General features: G+C 38.6%; 1 protein-coding gene across 1 annotated transcript in view; it reads right to left on the bottom strand.

Annotated features, from left to right (window-relative positions):
* Positions 1 to 13,576, bottom strand: part of LOC124159568 (multidrug resistance protein homolog 49-like) — a 134,117-nt gene that overhangs the window by 9,533 nt on the left and 111,008 nt on the right. Inside the window, exons 21-23 of the mRNA XM_046535467.1 lie at positions 7,802 to 7,961; positions 5,938 to 6,132; positions 1,565 to 1,771 (exon numbers count right to left, since the gene is read on the bottom strand). Of these exons, the coding sequence (XP_046391423.1) occupies positions 1,565 to 1,771; positions 5,938 to 6,132; positions 7,802 to 7,961 (562 nt within the window). The remainder of the gene's footprint in view (positions 1 to 1,564; positions 1,772 to 5,937; positions 6,133 to 7,801; positions 7,962 to 13,576) is intronic.

The following is a 13,576-nucleotide window of genomic DNA, read 5'->3' as shown; positions in this document are numbered from 1 at the left end:
GCTCGCAATTTCATGACCTTCTGGGACAGTCGCAATTTAGTAGGTACTCCGTGGCTATCAGCACGGTCTCAAGAAAGGTAGGTCATGCGAAACACAGCTTGCGCTTTTTTCATGAGCTTCTCAAATCGGGCGATTGGAAGAGACAAGGGGACGCACTGTCTCTAGATTTTAAGAAAGTTCATCCTTCGTCCTAATGGTTTCGACAACGGAGCTATATCCCGCAAAATTCACGAACTCTTGCTTTACTTTGTGGTAATCCATTATATGTTTTCCTGAATATCAGGCAATTACTTATGCCACTTATTTTTTATCAGAGCGCGACTCGGGCTTCAATGAATGCATGTACACCGAGAAAACCGGGTTTCCGGGTTTCAATGATTGGCTATCGACCAAATGTTTTCGGCGGAGGAGGATGAAAAGAAGCAGTGGTGCACAGTGACGTACCTTGGTGCACTCTCTCTGAAAATGGCTCATCATTTACCCAAGGACAAATTGTCTTGCATGGCTTTTAAACCTTATGCCACTCTAAGGAGACGGATCGTTAAATGTAAGGATATGATAGACCATTGGTTAGATATGGAGTTGATGAGTGAAATGCAACGATTGCAATGGTGTATACGTGGGAAAGAGAGCAAGAAGTTTTGAAATCATGAAGAAAGAACATTTAAGGCTGACAATTATAACAAATATGAAAAAAGTAATTTTGCTAAACACTTAAAATGCATTTGCCAAAGGAGCGATTTCAAAATGAATATTTTAAAATTTAGCAATGACCGCTGTGAACTGGACTCTAGGGAGCAGTTAAAAATTTTAAAAATTATTTCAAGTCAGGACAGTACTCTTATAAATGAATATCTCTACCCAACCTTTTCCCCTATTCTGGCGTCCGTTTTAAAATTCATCAAGTAACTAGGTACCTAACAATAATAAAATAAATAAATCATAATTTGCGCCTGAAGGTGATGATAATTCATTGAAACCCTGGTCGCGCTTTGATAAAAAATAAGTGGTAAAAGTAGTTGTCTGATATCCAGGAAAACTTACATCCCGCAAGATAAAAAAAGGATTGCCAACAAGGACAGCAGGAACACATCCAAAGACACAGAAGACATCATCATCCAAAAGAAAGCCTTCCTCCCCCACGCTAAGGAACGACAGATAAGATCGGCAATATCCTTCGGAAGTTTGCATAAAGGCCATTTTTAAACCGCACACCCAAGTAAGACATCTCATGGCAAATGTCAAGGACAGGACGCCACTTTAAATTGAAGGAGTGTACGAAATCCCCTGCCGAACTTGCGATGAGAAATACATCAGGGGAACGGGACGAACAGTCAAAACTCGACTTGGAGAGCACAAGCGGACCATTCGACTGAGTTGCTCTGCGAAGTCAGCCTTAGCGGAGCACGGAGAATCCACGGGATGGCGATCGATTTCGAAAAATCTAGACAAATCTAGCTCACTAAATACATGATTCCCAATGGCTAACGAGTTGGGACACGGCTTTCATGTTTTGTACCAATATAACCAATTTAACATACCAGTATACCACTGTAGAACTTACCAATGGTAGCGACGTTATGAAATTGTGTATGTTGGCCTTCTTGGCGGCATCGATGATCTCGTCCATTGGGATGACCCTTGAGTGATCTCCGTAAGCGATATTCTCTGCAATTGTGAGATCAAATAAGATCGGCTCCTGTGACACTATGCCCAGTTGCCTCCGAAGTGTCTCCAGAGCCACCGTCGATATGTCCCGCGAATCCAGGGACTGTTTCGGAAGAAAAATGTGGGATTCATCGACTAGGTCCGAAATTGACGTTATAGAAAACTTTTTAAATTTCACGTACATATAATTTGGACGGCTGGCTGGTTTCGTAGTGCAATGGTACAGATATGAGGGTTAACAACTGTTTAGTGGAATAAATGAATATTCAAAAAAATATATTACGGCACTCGCCGCAAAGGAGCCGTAAAATATTTTCCAAGCATTCTTGGAGAAAAAATAGTTATATCTATTCCAAAAATTAGTTTTCGGGATAGTTAAGCCCAGCATGATTTATTCGTCATCCAAGTTCAAGTTTTCGGAATATTTTGTTGACTGTTTCTGTATAATTTCTGGGATCGTTTTTATTCCAGCCTTTTTATGCAACACCTCGTTACTATTGCCGTCATGCCACTATTTTATTTTCAGGATTGACTTTCGCTCCGTGGTAGTTATTTTTACGCGGTTGGACTTATTAATTAATATAATCCACTATAGTATTCCATGTGCTAGTTTTGGATTTATGTAAGTATTTTACATATAAACACATATTTCGGGTGGTGTCGAGTTGTTATTTAAAGTTGGAGCTAATCCAGCTTTTGCAACAAGTTCCTTTTGCTGTGATATTTTAAAATTAATAAGAAAATATTATTTTTAATATGTTCACCCCAAGGTAGAAAGTGTGTGGCCTTTTCTGAGAATTTTATTCCCTGTTGTCTGATTCTGAGGGTTGTGCATCGCGGTTTGAAAATTTAAGGTTTATGGAAGGTGACTGCCTCAGCTCTCATCGGCCGGTTTTTTTCGTTTTCTTGGGATGACAGTGTGCATGACATTTGTAATCGCTTCTGCCCAGGATAACTGCCATCATGTGTGGCTCTGTTTCATGTTCGTCTTTATAATTCTCTGCGCCACCGTCTTCAAGAGCAACTCCCAGTTTGCCAGCCCACAGTATTTTTATTTTATTTACTCAACTCAGACCAAAAGCAGGACGAGCTAATTACGGAGGACAGAGAATAACAAGATTATAAAGTGTCTTTGTAATGTATACTAATATTAATTAACCCTAATACGGGCAAGGTGAGTCTCTTGGACTCATCGCATCACATTTTTGAGAATTTTATTATGTTATTGAAATGTCAGCATGTTGTAATTTTTTTACTTCCTCTAATTGTATATTTCTTATAAATTAGAGGAATTCAAACTTATTTTGGAATTAAATTAACTTAGAAATAATTTTTTCCCTGAATTCCCACAAATCCGGGCAAGGTGAGTCTGTTTGCATAAAATGTAAAAAGTAATGTGCATTTTACAAATATTTGGTTTGAATTGTCAAAATAATTTAAAATCATCACTATGTACATGTAACGATAAATATTTGGTGTTTTATGCAAAGAAAACAAAGAATTAGTCAAAAGAGTCCACTGTATTCGCTGTTTGACTATGTATGAAATTAATAAGTTATGTAAAACTGTTGTTTAACAAAAAATAATCAATTTTATGTAAAATGATTCAATAGTGCACAATATGTACAAATTGATGTGAAAAGTAATATTTTTCACTGTTTCATAGTTTAAATTAAAAGCTTAAGTTAAAAGAGTCCATTGGACTCACCTTGCCCGGTTACGTCAGAAAAATATGTTGCCCGTATTAGGGTTAAAACGTAACCAACGACGAACAAAATAATATTCAACAAAATACATAACAAATAATAGTGGACTTCATCGGGTGGTGGGAGGAGTAGGGGGAAAATTACGATAGAGATATAGGGTGGAAAATGAATGTGGGATGAAAAGAAAGGATAGAAATGGGGAATACATTTGGAATAGGAGTTAATGGAAGAAGGAAGTCTGAATAAAAAAGAGCGTTTAGAGACAGAAAGGCGGGGGTGAAACAATTAAATGAGCCACGCAACCTCGTCGTGCGCGAAGGAATGCGAAACGGGAAAAGAGAAAGAAGGTCAGATGATCTATATTTGCCGTTAATAATACAGTAGATTCCGTTTAATGGGTCCACCGGTTACTTTGGGTAGCCGTTTAATTGGGGCACATCTTGAAGTACAGAACTTAATAGAGGAATATCCCAGAGTATTCTCGGCTTAATTGGGACAGCATGCCGCTTTATTTGGCCATGAGTCGGCGACATAGACTCTATACTCGCGAAGAAATTAAAATATTTTGTTTTCAGAATACCATTTTTTAATATTTTCCTCCTTTGATTTACTCCTATTTTCACAAATGTTCCTATTCTTGCCCTATTTTGAAATCTCTTGTTGTACTATCCGCTAGTGGATAGGACTTTTCTTTAATAGGACTTGGTGAAAGACATTCATTCAGCGTCGCCCGAGGCTGTGAAAAATATTTTTAACTAAATTGTTATAATTATTACAAATTAAAAGAAATTAACTAAACTCGCTGATCTATTAATAAAATTAATAGTTTAATAAACTTATGTTGCATTAGAAACATTCTTTGGTCTTCTTTCTATCATTTCAACGTTTATTTATGCCCATATACAGGATAGTTCGTCCAATTGGGGCAGCCGCGGCGATGTGAAGAATGTTGCTCCGATTGATATTTAGCGTTAATTGAAAGAAACGTATGGCTCAAAGTGTGGGGGCAATGGAATGACAAAAAACTGGAAGGCCTGTGTAACGGAGACAATATTTGGGCATAAAAACAAAGCATGTTTACCAGATTTACGCGTTCAGTAACATAGTATATCGATCAAATATCTTAGCAGTATCTTCAATTAAGTATTTAGGGTCAATAGAGACTATTTACTGTGCATAAAACGACGACTTTAAATAATTAAGTTCCAGAGGAAGTGAAATATCCAACAGTGTCTCAGAGTCTCTAAGCCCCCGCGTCGCGGAGCCGGGACGTGAAGTGCGATAAAAAAGTTGCGCTCATTTCCGCAGCTGCAAACTTTTTTCCAAGATGTTTGCTTTATACTCTTAAGCTATCTCTACTAAATACTCTCAGTAAAAATTGGAGAACTATTATTTCTCAAACTAAAGATAATGTCTACTTTATGTCAGGTTTTGCCATAAAAACGGAGCCGCCATTTTGCGACATTATACCACCTCGATATGAACCAAAATATTTAAAAATAATGTAAAATGTAGATAAAGTATCATATTACTGGAATATAATGTTTTTTACTGCATTAAAATCCTTCAAAAACTCTACGAGCAGCTTAACTTCTAAGTTTTTCGAAGAAAAATGAGATCGGGCGTGTTTTTGGAAATTTGGTCGTGTTTGGTACTCTGTATCTTAGCAACGGATGAGATCTATGAAAAACGACTTATTGTTTCATGATCACCAATCATTTGTGAGCATATACGTCAAATTTCAAGTCTCTACCTCAAAAAACGCTATTTTGGAATTTTGTCCGGCTTTTTCCGATTTCGGACCACTGTGAGCCGCTTCATTGAGGCAAAGTGCACAAGTCCTAATATGTCCCAATTAACCGGAATCTACTGTATTTAAGAAGAGTCTCCAGTCATTGAGGACATGGCGTTCAGCTAAAGTAGCAATGCCAAGAAAGGATCTAATCTTATTTAAGGGGGAAGTTACGAAAAGGCAAGTGGCGGTAGCGGACAATAGAAAGGAAAAAATTCAATGGGCGTTCCAGGAACTTTAATGAAGAAGGTGGGACCGTAGACTAGATTTGGCTGCAGTATTCCAGGACCGGAGAGAGACGGGAAAAAAAAGAATGTGCTTAGAGCAATGAAATCCGACACCTCACAGTAGCGATACATTCACTTCTTCCATCTCCAGTATTAGCATCACCTTCTTATAATTAGGTGTTGGCCTACAGATTTCGAGCAACAACAAATTTAACACCTCTGTTCACATTTTTAAGCCACCAAAAACAGCAATACGTCGTAAATTTAAATCCTTTGGTGCATATTGGTGTTGGTTTACTCCCTGCGAAACACCTCTGTAGGTGGCTTGCGGAGTAATATGCAGATCTATTCTCATTAGTTGAAGTAAATACCCTGTATGTTTTTATATGTAAAAAAATAATTTTCAAATACCACAAAGTGTTTATGAAGGAGTGCTCCCTTTCTGTGGTATGAGCGGATTAAAAGGCATGGAAAAGTTAGAAGAACATAGTTAGAGTGCTCATTGATGGATGTATTGAGACATTGTCACTCAGGAGATACGAACCACGCTGCCACTCATTGGTTCGTAAAATCTCTGCAGGAGCTGGATGCAGGTGGACTTCCCGCACCCGCTGGATCCCACTAGTGCCACCGTTTTCCCAGCAAGCACTTTGAGGTCCAAACCTTTGAGAATTCTCACTCCTGATCGTGTAGGGTACTCAAAATCCACCTCAGAAAAATCAATGCTGCCCTCTACTTTCTGAAAGAGAGAAGTGTAAATAACCAATTTGAAGTTGGCTATAATGAGGATAATGAATTGTTGACACGAAACATTTACCTGGTATAACCTGATGATAGCATTAGATGCTGAAAAACGGGTCGTGCTATTTAAAATAAAGTGTGGAATAAAACAAATGCTAGTAATTAATACGCGAAATGCCACACGTTTTGGATAACGTAAAATAAAATTACTTGTTTTATTCCACACTTTATTTTAAATAGCACGACCCGGGTTTCAGCATCTAATGCTATCATACGGTGACTTTTTATTTTAAAGTCATTGTAATTCTATCATTACGGTTCGGAAAGATTTAGCTCTACCTGCCGCATTCTCTAGGCACAACTGTATAACTCGGCTAGAAGTGCTTTATTTCCACCTCTGAAGTAGAATGGAAATCTTAGTCTTTCCATAACATGTTTTTCGGCTATTTCATGGTGAGGGTGAAGGTCTATCGCAAATTTCAAAGCACGATTCCTTATAAGTATACTCCCTCTATCATGCAAGGCTGACTAAATTTGCGTGGTATTGTCTCGCGCATGAAAAATTCAGCCGTCGCGTCGCTCATTGAAGATTTCGCGGTTTTGAACACAGCCGCATTAAATAGTCTTACGAAATGATGTAAATCAGTTTCTTCCAAACGTGGGCCGAGGGACACTGCGCTACTGACCACTAAGCTATCCAGGTCCCTGAATTCCAATGGCAATTGTACCGAGGCTCATGGTACTGGTGGTTATAGATTATCGGTATTATAACGGTATAGATTAATTCCTTGTTTTCGGGTTTCAGCAGCCACCCTGACCAGGCGTATTTTTTCCTTGGCTAAAATCTTGATATTAATCAATGGGGAAAGTCAGAGGGTAAAACCGATACAAAAATACGCGGAAACTCCCGGAAGTTTAATATATACAGTGGAACTTGGTTATAACGTCATCAAAGGGACCAGAAGATTTTTAACGTTATATCCGAGTGACGTTACAAAAAAAGCAGCCTTTAATCTGAGTGAAAGGGCAAAGTTAAGACGCAAATGTTCTGCTACCTGTATACAACACTGTGTATTGAAATCTACTCTTACATTGGAATATGTATAATAAAAAAACGTTAGTAAAAAATGATATTCACAATTAAATATTTTATAGCCTAATAAAAACCTTACTTTACTGTCGAAAAAATCTGCGATCTTCTTTTTAACGGTCCTTTCAGAAATATAAAGTCTCTCCGTTGTGCAAAAAACGTCTTGAAGCGCGCTGAGTGTTGAAGCAGTGAAGAGCACTTTTGCAACCTAAGAATCGCAAAATATTTGACGCTATACCCGAGCGTCGCAATATTTGTCGACGATATGAACGGGTTTTCGTACAACATCAATTTTGGCTGGTCTGTATAAAATGTGACGTTGAACCCGAGTTGACGTTACAGCCGATGCCGTGATAACCAAGTTCCACTGTATAAAAATTAACATGAAGGCAGGTTATTACACTCAAAGAAAATTGTAATTCGAGAAACAGTCATCACTCTTCAGGTGGCATTACTTTCAGAAGGGTTTAATTGCTGATGATGTTGTAAAATGTTCTCACCAACATAGAGAAAGCAATATAAATAATGGTAGTGGTTGAATACAAAAGAGATTTTTGGTCGATTTTCTTTAACTTACCCATTTTGGATCTGGTTTAACATTAAGAGTTGTAATTTGAGGTTTCCTATCCAGGAGGGCAAATATTTTGCTGGCAGACACTTTGGCTTGGTTGAAGTTCGGAGCAAAGGCAAGTGCTTGCCCGAGCATCATAGTCCCGTAGATGATTGCCTCGGAAACCCTGTGAAAATACCCAATCAATACACATGTGTTTAATGTCGTTATTGCACCATTGCCTTGCAAAAAAGCTATCCCTATCCCTCCAGTTCTATGTTTAAATATCATGGATAGCTAGAAGATGATTTTGGTGGCTTAATTTTTGGGGGTAGGGGCGGATTGGCCGGGGCAATCTTCGACCCTCAATGTTTAATGCATTCCGTGAAAGCGAGTGTTCTTTTAATGCCAACTTCGGGGTTGCATGCATCTTGGATTTCAAAATAATTTTGAAAGATTTTTACCCATTGAAAGCCTGTTATCTTCGGACTAGGGATGGACGGATCCGGGATCTTTTTCGGACCCGGATCCGGATCGGATCCTTGATTTTCGGAGCCGGATCTTCGGATATTTTCGGATCCTAATGGATTTTCAATTGTCCGCTATAAACGAAGTAATTATTCAAGTTTTTTCTCGGTAAATATAATCAAAGTAATGCTATTTATATTTACATTCACATCTAAAAATTTTTACTGATTAAAAATCGTTTTTATAAGCTTTTGTTAGTCCTCTCGGGCTCGATCGGGCAAATTTGGCAGGGATTTGGGAAAGGAAAGTCCAGAGATGTTGGAAAAGTACCGTTTATTCCTCGTTACATTGCACCTCCATCGTGACCGCCCACCCGAGTTCCCCTCCGCTCCTCCTTCACCTTGCTTTTATCCCCAGTCAGCCGTTTGTCGTAATTCGGCAAACGGCGTTGCATTCGCATTCCTCCGGGAAAGGTTGATGGCAGAAAGGGTGGGGAGGGGGCGTCTGTGCGAGAGAGGGGAAGCCGTTGCTGCAATTCGGCAATCGGACTTCGTTGCACATTCCTCTAGTGTGAGGAAAGGAAAAAGGTAGATAGGGCAAGAAGGGAGGGAGGTGACGAGGCATGAATGTTGACATGGGGACTTACACTTTCAAATTATTTTTTTAAAAACGATAAAATCTTTACACGCTCAGGATGTAAACTATTACGCTTGCGTTTGGAAATGAAAATAGGTTTCAATCTTCGGATAAACCATTGACTGGTTTTTGATATTCCTCACATAAGTTTCCCCAGAATTTTATCACTTTCTCATCGCATACTGACTTGTGTTTCACCCGCATGTGCTTCAGTTTGGTTGAGGTGGATTTTCCACTTCCTCGTGATATTTTCACCTCACTGTCCACGCATATGATGTCAATGTCCCTTTATGTCAATGAAAATGTTTACCTTACTTAAAAAACCAATGAGTCGGCCAAGCATCGCAGTGCAACGGCGCATGCGAAGGTAGAATCGAAAATATTTCCACTCCCTCGGATGGGAAGTGAATAATAAATTTAAAAATTCGGATCCAGATCCGATGTCTTCAGCGAATTTGGATCCGAAGTATCCGATGAAGGGCAATATCCGCGGATATTTGGATCCGAAGTATCCGATCCGATCATCCCTACTTTTGACTTAGATAAGAATACAGTCGTGGAAACATTTTAATCCCTTGCGGTCCATCCACGATGGCAACGTTGGCGAGAGAGGACATCCATGAAGCCACAGCCGGGTTAAAGCCTCGAAGCTGCGCCAAATCGCGATCGGCAGTTATGAGCAATATTTTAATCCTGCCGCGCGAACGATGTTGATATTCATATGAATTTCTGTGAGAAAAAAAATCCCCACAGATTTATGTATATTAACCCTCATATGGATTTACAAATTTAGCTATGTTGTTGGATTTACGGCGCCGCAGCGGCGCCGCGTCATTTTTTGTTATTATCTTTCAAAGTTAGCCTGAATTTACAAGTTTTCCGATTGATAATAGTAAATACATCTATTATCTTTATTTCTAACCGTGTTTTGCTAGATTTAACCCATTCTAAGGGAAGTTATAACAAAAAATCTTGAACGCTACATATTTTCCATTTTTTTCCGTAATGCTTTCTATTTCTGCTCCCTTTGTATGTTATTTTCGAATGAAAGTTTTAATTTCGTGTGTAATGGTTGATTGAAATATTTTTTCTGATATACAGTGCTGGACTAACTCCGATTTTTAATGTTTATATTGTTTATATTTTTATGTATCTAAATACTACAAATGAGTACCGAATAAAATTCGTTTATGCCCACATGACATAATTTTTCTTCACTGCGTCCACCCATATGTTTTATCTTGGCAGTGCATACAGGAGGATAAGTTATTAAACGTTAATAATGAAACAGCTGTAGGTGAAGTGAGAAGAGACGAGTGTTACTTTCGTGATTTTTACAGGATTCTGGCGATCAAGGCAAATGTTACGAATATTCTGGGAGCTCATAACCTGCAATTTAAAAAAATTAAGTCTTATAGGTTTTGAAATATAACGAATATGGGATAAATAGCGACGTGTCCAACAACCCAACGCCGCTTCGGAGGTGCAGCTAGAAGAGCCGGTATTTTTTCCGACCGCGGAGCCCCATTCCTTTACTGAGGACGTTTCCTTAGAGATGGACGACTAAATGTGATGCGTGGGAGTGTGCCAGATGAGGTTTTATTCCTGGATTCGTGGGAAATCCAAGAAAATAACTTCTTAGAAGTATGGGTTATAGGTGGTAGGGAAGAAGGAATAGGCGCCTATTTTCTTTCGTCCAGCTCTACGTGAGGGAGTGAAGGAAGAATGTTCTGTGGTGACAAAAATACCTTCAAGCTTGGAGGACTTCCCTCGCCTTTTCTTTCCGTAGCGTTTCACTGACCCAAACATTGAGGCCCGTATCATAAAAGTCCCCTCGAAGTTGAAGTTGAGGATGGCCTCGTTTGAAGCCGGCCTAGCTCGACGAGGAGATCCCTCGACCGCGTCATATCATAAAAGTCTCCTCCAGCTCGGCTCATAGGAGGAGGGGTTTGAGCCAGCGGAAATGACGCATTGTTGAGGACGATGTTTCTGGCAGCCCCCTCCAACTCGGCTGTTACGCCGCTGGTTGGCTGGCCCCAAAATCCTCCCACGTTATTCAATTTTTTTAGTTCGTTACAGAGTGGCGCTGCGAGCCTGTCGCGCGCCCAGTATCGCGTTGCTGTTACATTCATTTCAATGGTGAACCAGTGAAGCTCATCACTTGGAAGATGTTTTATATTGCTAAAAAGCTATTAAATTTGAAGATGGTTCGTGCATCGCGCTTTTGATATGTGTCTAATAATTCTACAAGATACAGGAAAACCAGGAAGGAATGCTGAGCTGAAAATAAAAGTTTTTTCAAAGCAGTGGTAAGTACTCAAAATGCGGTGGGTTACCGATGTTAGTTTTATGGCTCTGTTATCGTTAATTTGGTAATTTTTTCGTGGTTTTAGATCTCAGTGACCTCGTTTTTTATTTGAAAATATGTGTTATTCGCTAAGAATAAATTAGCGGTGCAAATAGATAGCGGAAATACTGCAGTATCTGCAATGGCGGCTTTGTTTACTCTTCCATGCATGCCCTTTCTCTTGTTTTTAGGAGGATATGGCAAAGCATCCGATATTTATTTACGGAAATTTTTATTTTTATCTTCGCGGGAAATCAATGGTTCATGTTTTTCACATAATACCGAAATAATATCATGCCATGTTGCCGTGGAGGCATAGTTCCATCAGTTTTTACTAATTGTGTTATTGTACTTAATTACAATTGCATAACCTCGGTGGTTTCGTAGCTCGCTTTGCAATTAATTGATGGCTTTAGATATTTAGTGAAGAATTTTGTGTCAGAACAGAAAGAGGAGGAAAAATATCGCTCCACCACGAATTGAAGACTTGTATTGTTTCATTCCTATTAGATACAGTTGTGCAGAGAATTTATGTTTTTATGATCATGGTGAAAGTGTTAATGTGCACCCTACTCTAGTTTTAGGACTTAATGACAGTGAAATTATAATGGTAGCTTCTGTTATCTGGTGGGATAAGATTTATGGCGCCCTAGCGATAGTTATGCTTGCATCTATGCTCATTTTATGCAAGTATTGATGTTGTTTAGCGTACAATAATATACACGGACTAACGGTGATCCGGCTACGGATGTTGAAATTTAATTAATTTCATATTTTTTTTACTTTGTGGATTTGCTGCCATTGCAGTTTAGAAATTGTTGTAGTTGTAAACAAAGTGCAACAACAGTAATGTGGTCAGGATATTTTTTGCTGAAAAGGGGCAGGGGTTACTATCTGTAATAAAAAAGGAAGTCATGAGAATAGAGTAAATGGTGGTAATATTAAGAATTGAAAGGATGAATTTAGCTCTTGATATTTGCAATCGAAAATTTGGCCCCACCCTTTCATTATGATATTTTTCTCGTGCCTCAAAGCCTCACATTTTTGGTGTGACATAACCTCGTGTAACGCCATTATTAGCTAACTGTGGAGATTTTTCGTGGTAAAAGTACTGTCATTCCACATTTATAACTGATACGACCTAGGATTGCAACTCATTTTTTAAATATATTTTTTTAAATTTTGCCTAATTTTGAAAAATTTCTATTTCTAGGCGGTCATTCATCTCCAGATCTTTTGGTGGAAGTGATACTGCCACAACCGTGGAAAACCCTCAAATCTTCATGAACTTCGAGATTTATTTACATTTTTCACACTTCCAACCTTTGCCCTTATCATTGAAGCTCGCCTGTACATTGTTAATGATAGTGCTTGTGCTTTCATGAATAAATGCATTTTAAATTTAACAACAATCACTTCCTTCAACTACCGTTCCCAGACGTCCCCTTTTCCTTTACATTGGTTGCTGTTTCGGTTGATCTTGTGATGTGTATTTCTGTGACTTTCTTGGGTTAAGAATTTAGCAAGGTGTTTTTGTTGTGCCTAAAGTCTTAATTAGGGTTCTCAAAGTACATTTTCCATTTCAGAATAACCATTAAGTCTTAATCTAATCTTAATATGAGTCGTTATGTGAAGCTTTCAGTAATTAATTTTGGGCCAGTTTTTCTCATTGCGGATCTTGTAATAGGGAAGTGCACTAGTGTTTCAAATGCACCAAACACATTCTTTAAATTAGAGTTCAGAATAACATAATGTCGTAAAACCACAGTTTAAATCCAATTAGTGAATACTTGATTCGAGATGACCGTCCGAAATATGTAAAAATTCAAAGGCCGCTAAAACGGGTGTCCATGTTGAATATTGGCCGTGACGTAACAAGGCATCAGTAGCAGAAGGCAGCTTCTACGCCGTTTAGTTCTACCACTATTATTGCATAGAAAAATTACAGAATTTGAGGGTATCCGTTTTTTGCTGTCATAAAATATCTTCAGAATATATATGTGGCTGCTTCTCTTTTGAGTAAATGACTTCATCATCACGTAATATATTAATATTCATTTACGTGTCAACTTCAAGTTTGGAAAGAGTAGTACGAATGGCACATTGAATCTTTAATAAATAGGTAATGGTATTTATTTTTCGCAGGGTATATTTTGGCACAATGCCGTTTATCATGCCAAAACTTTTTTTGTAAGAACTGAGTCAAACTAATAAACCTATTTAAGACGCTTGCTGCAAGACTAATTCGTTGCGTATGTATTCACGCCGGCCGGGACGTTCGCCCTTCACAACTAGAATTATGGGATGTTAGCCTTATTTCCGTGCTGGCTGGTTGTTGCAATGGTTCGTTG

This window comes from Ischnura elegans, chromosome 5, assembly GCF_921293095.1.
Source record: "Ischnura elegans chromosome 5, ioIscEleg1.1, whole genome shotgun sequence".
Lineage (NCBI taxonomy): Eukaryota > Metazoa > Arthropoda > Insecta > Odonata > Coenagrionidae > Ischnura > Ischnura elegans.
This window is presented reverse-complemented; position numbering and strand designations above follow the sequence as displayed.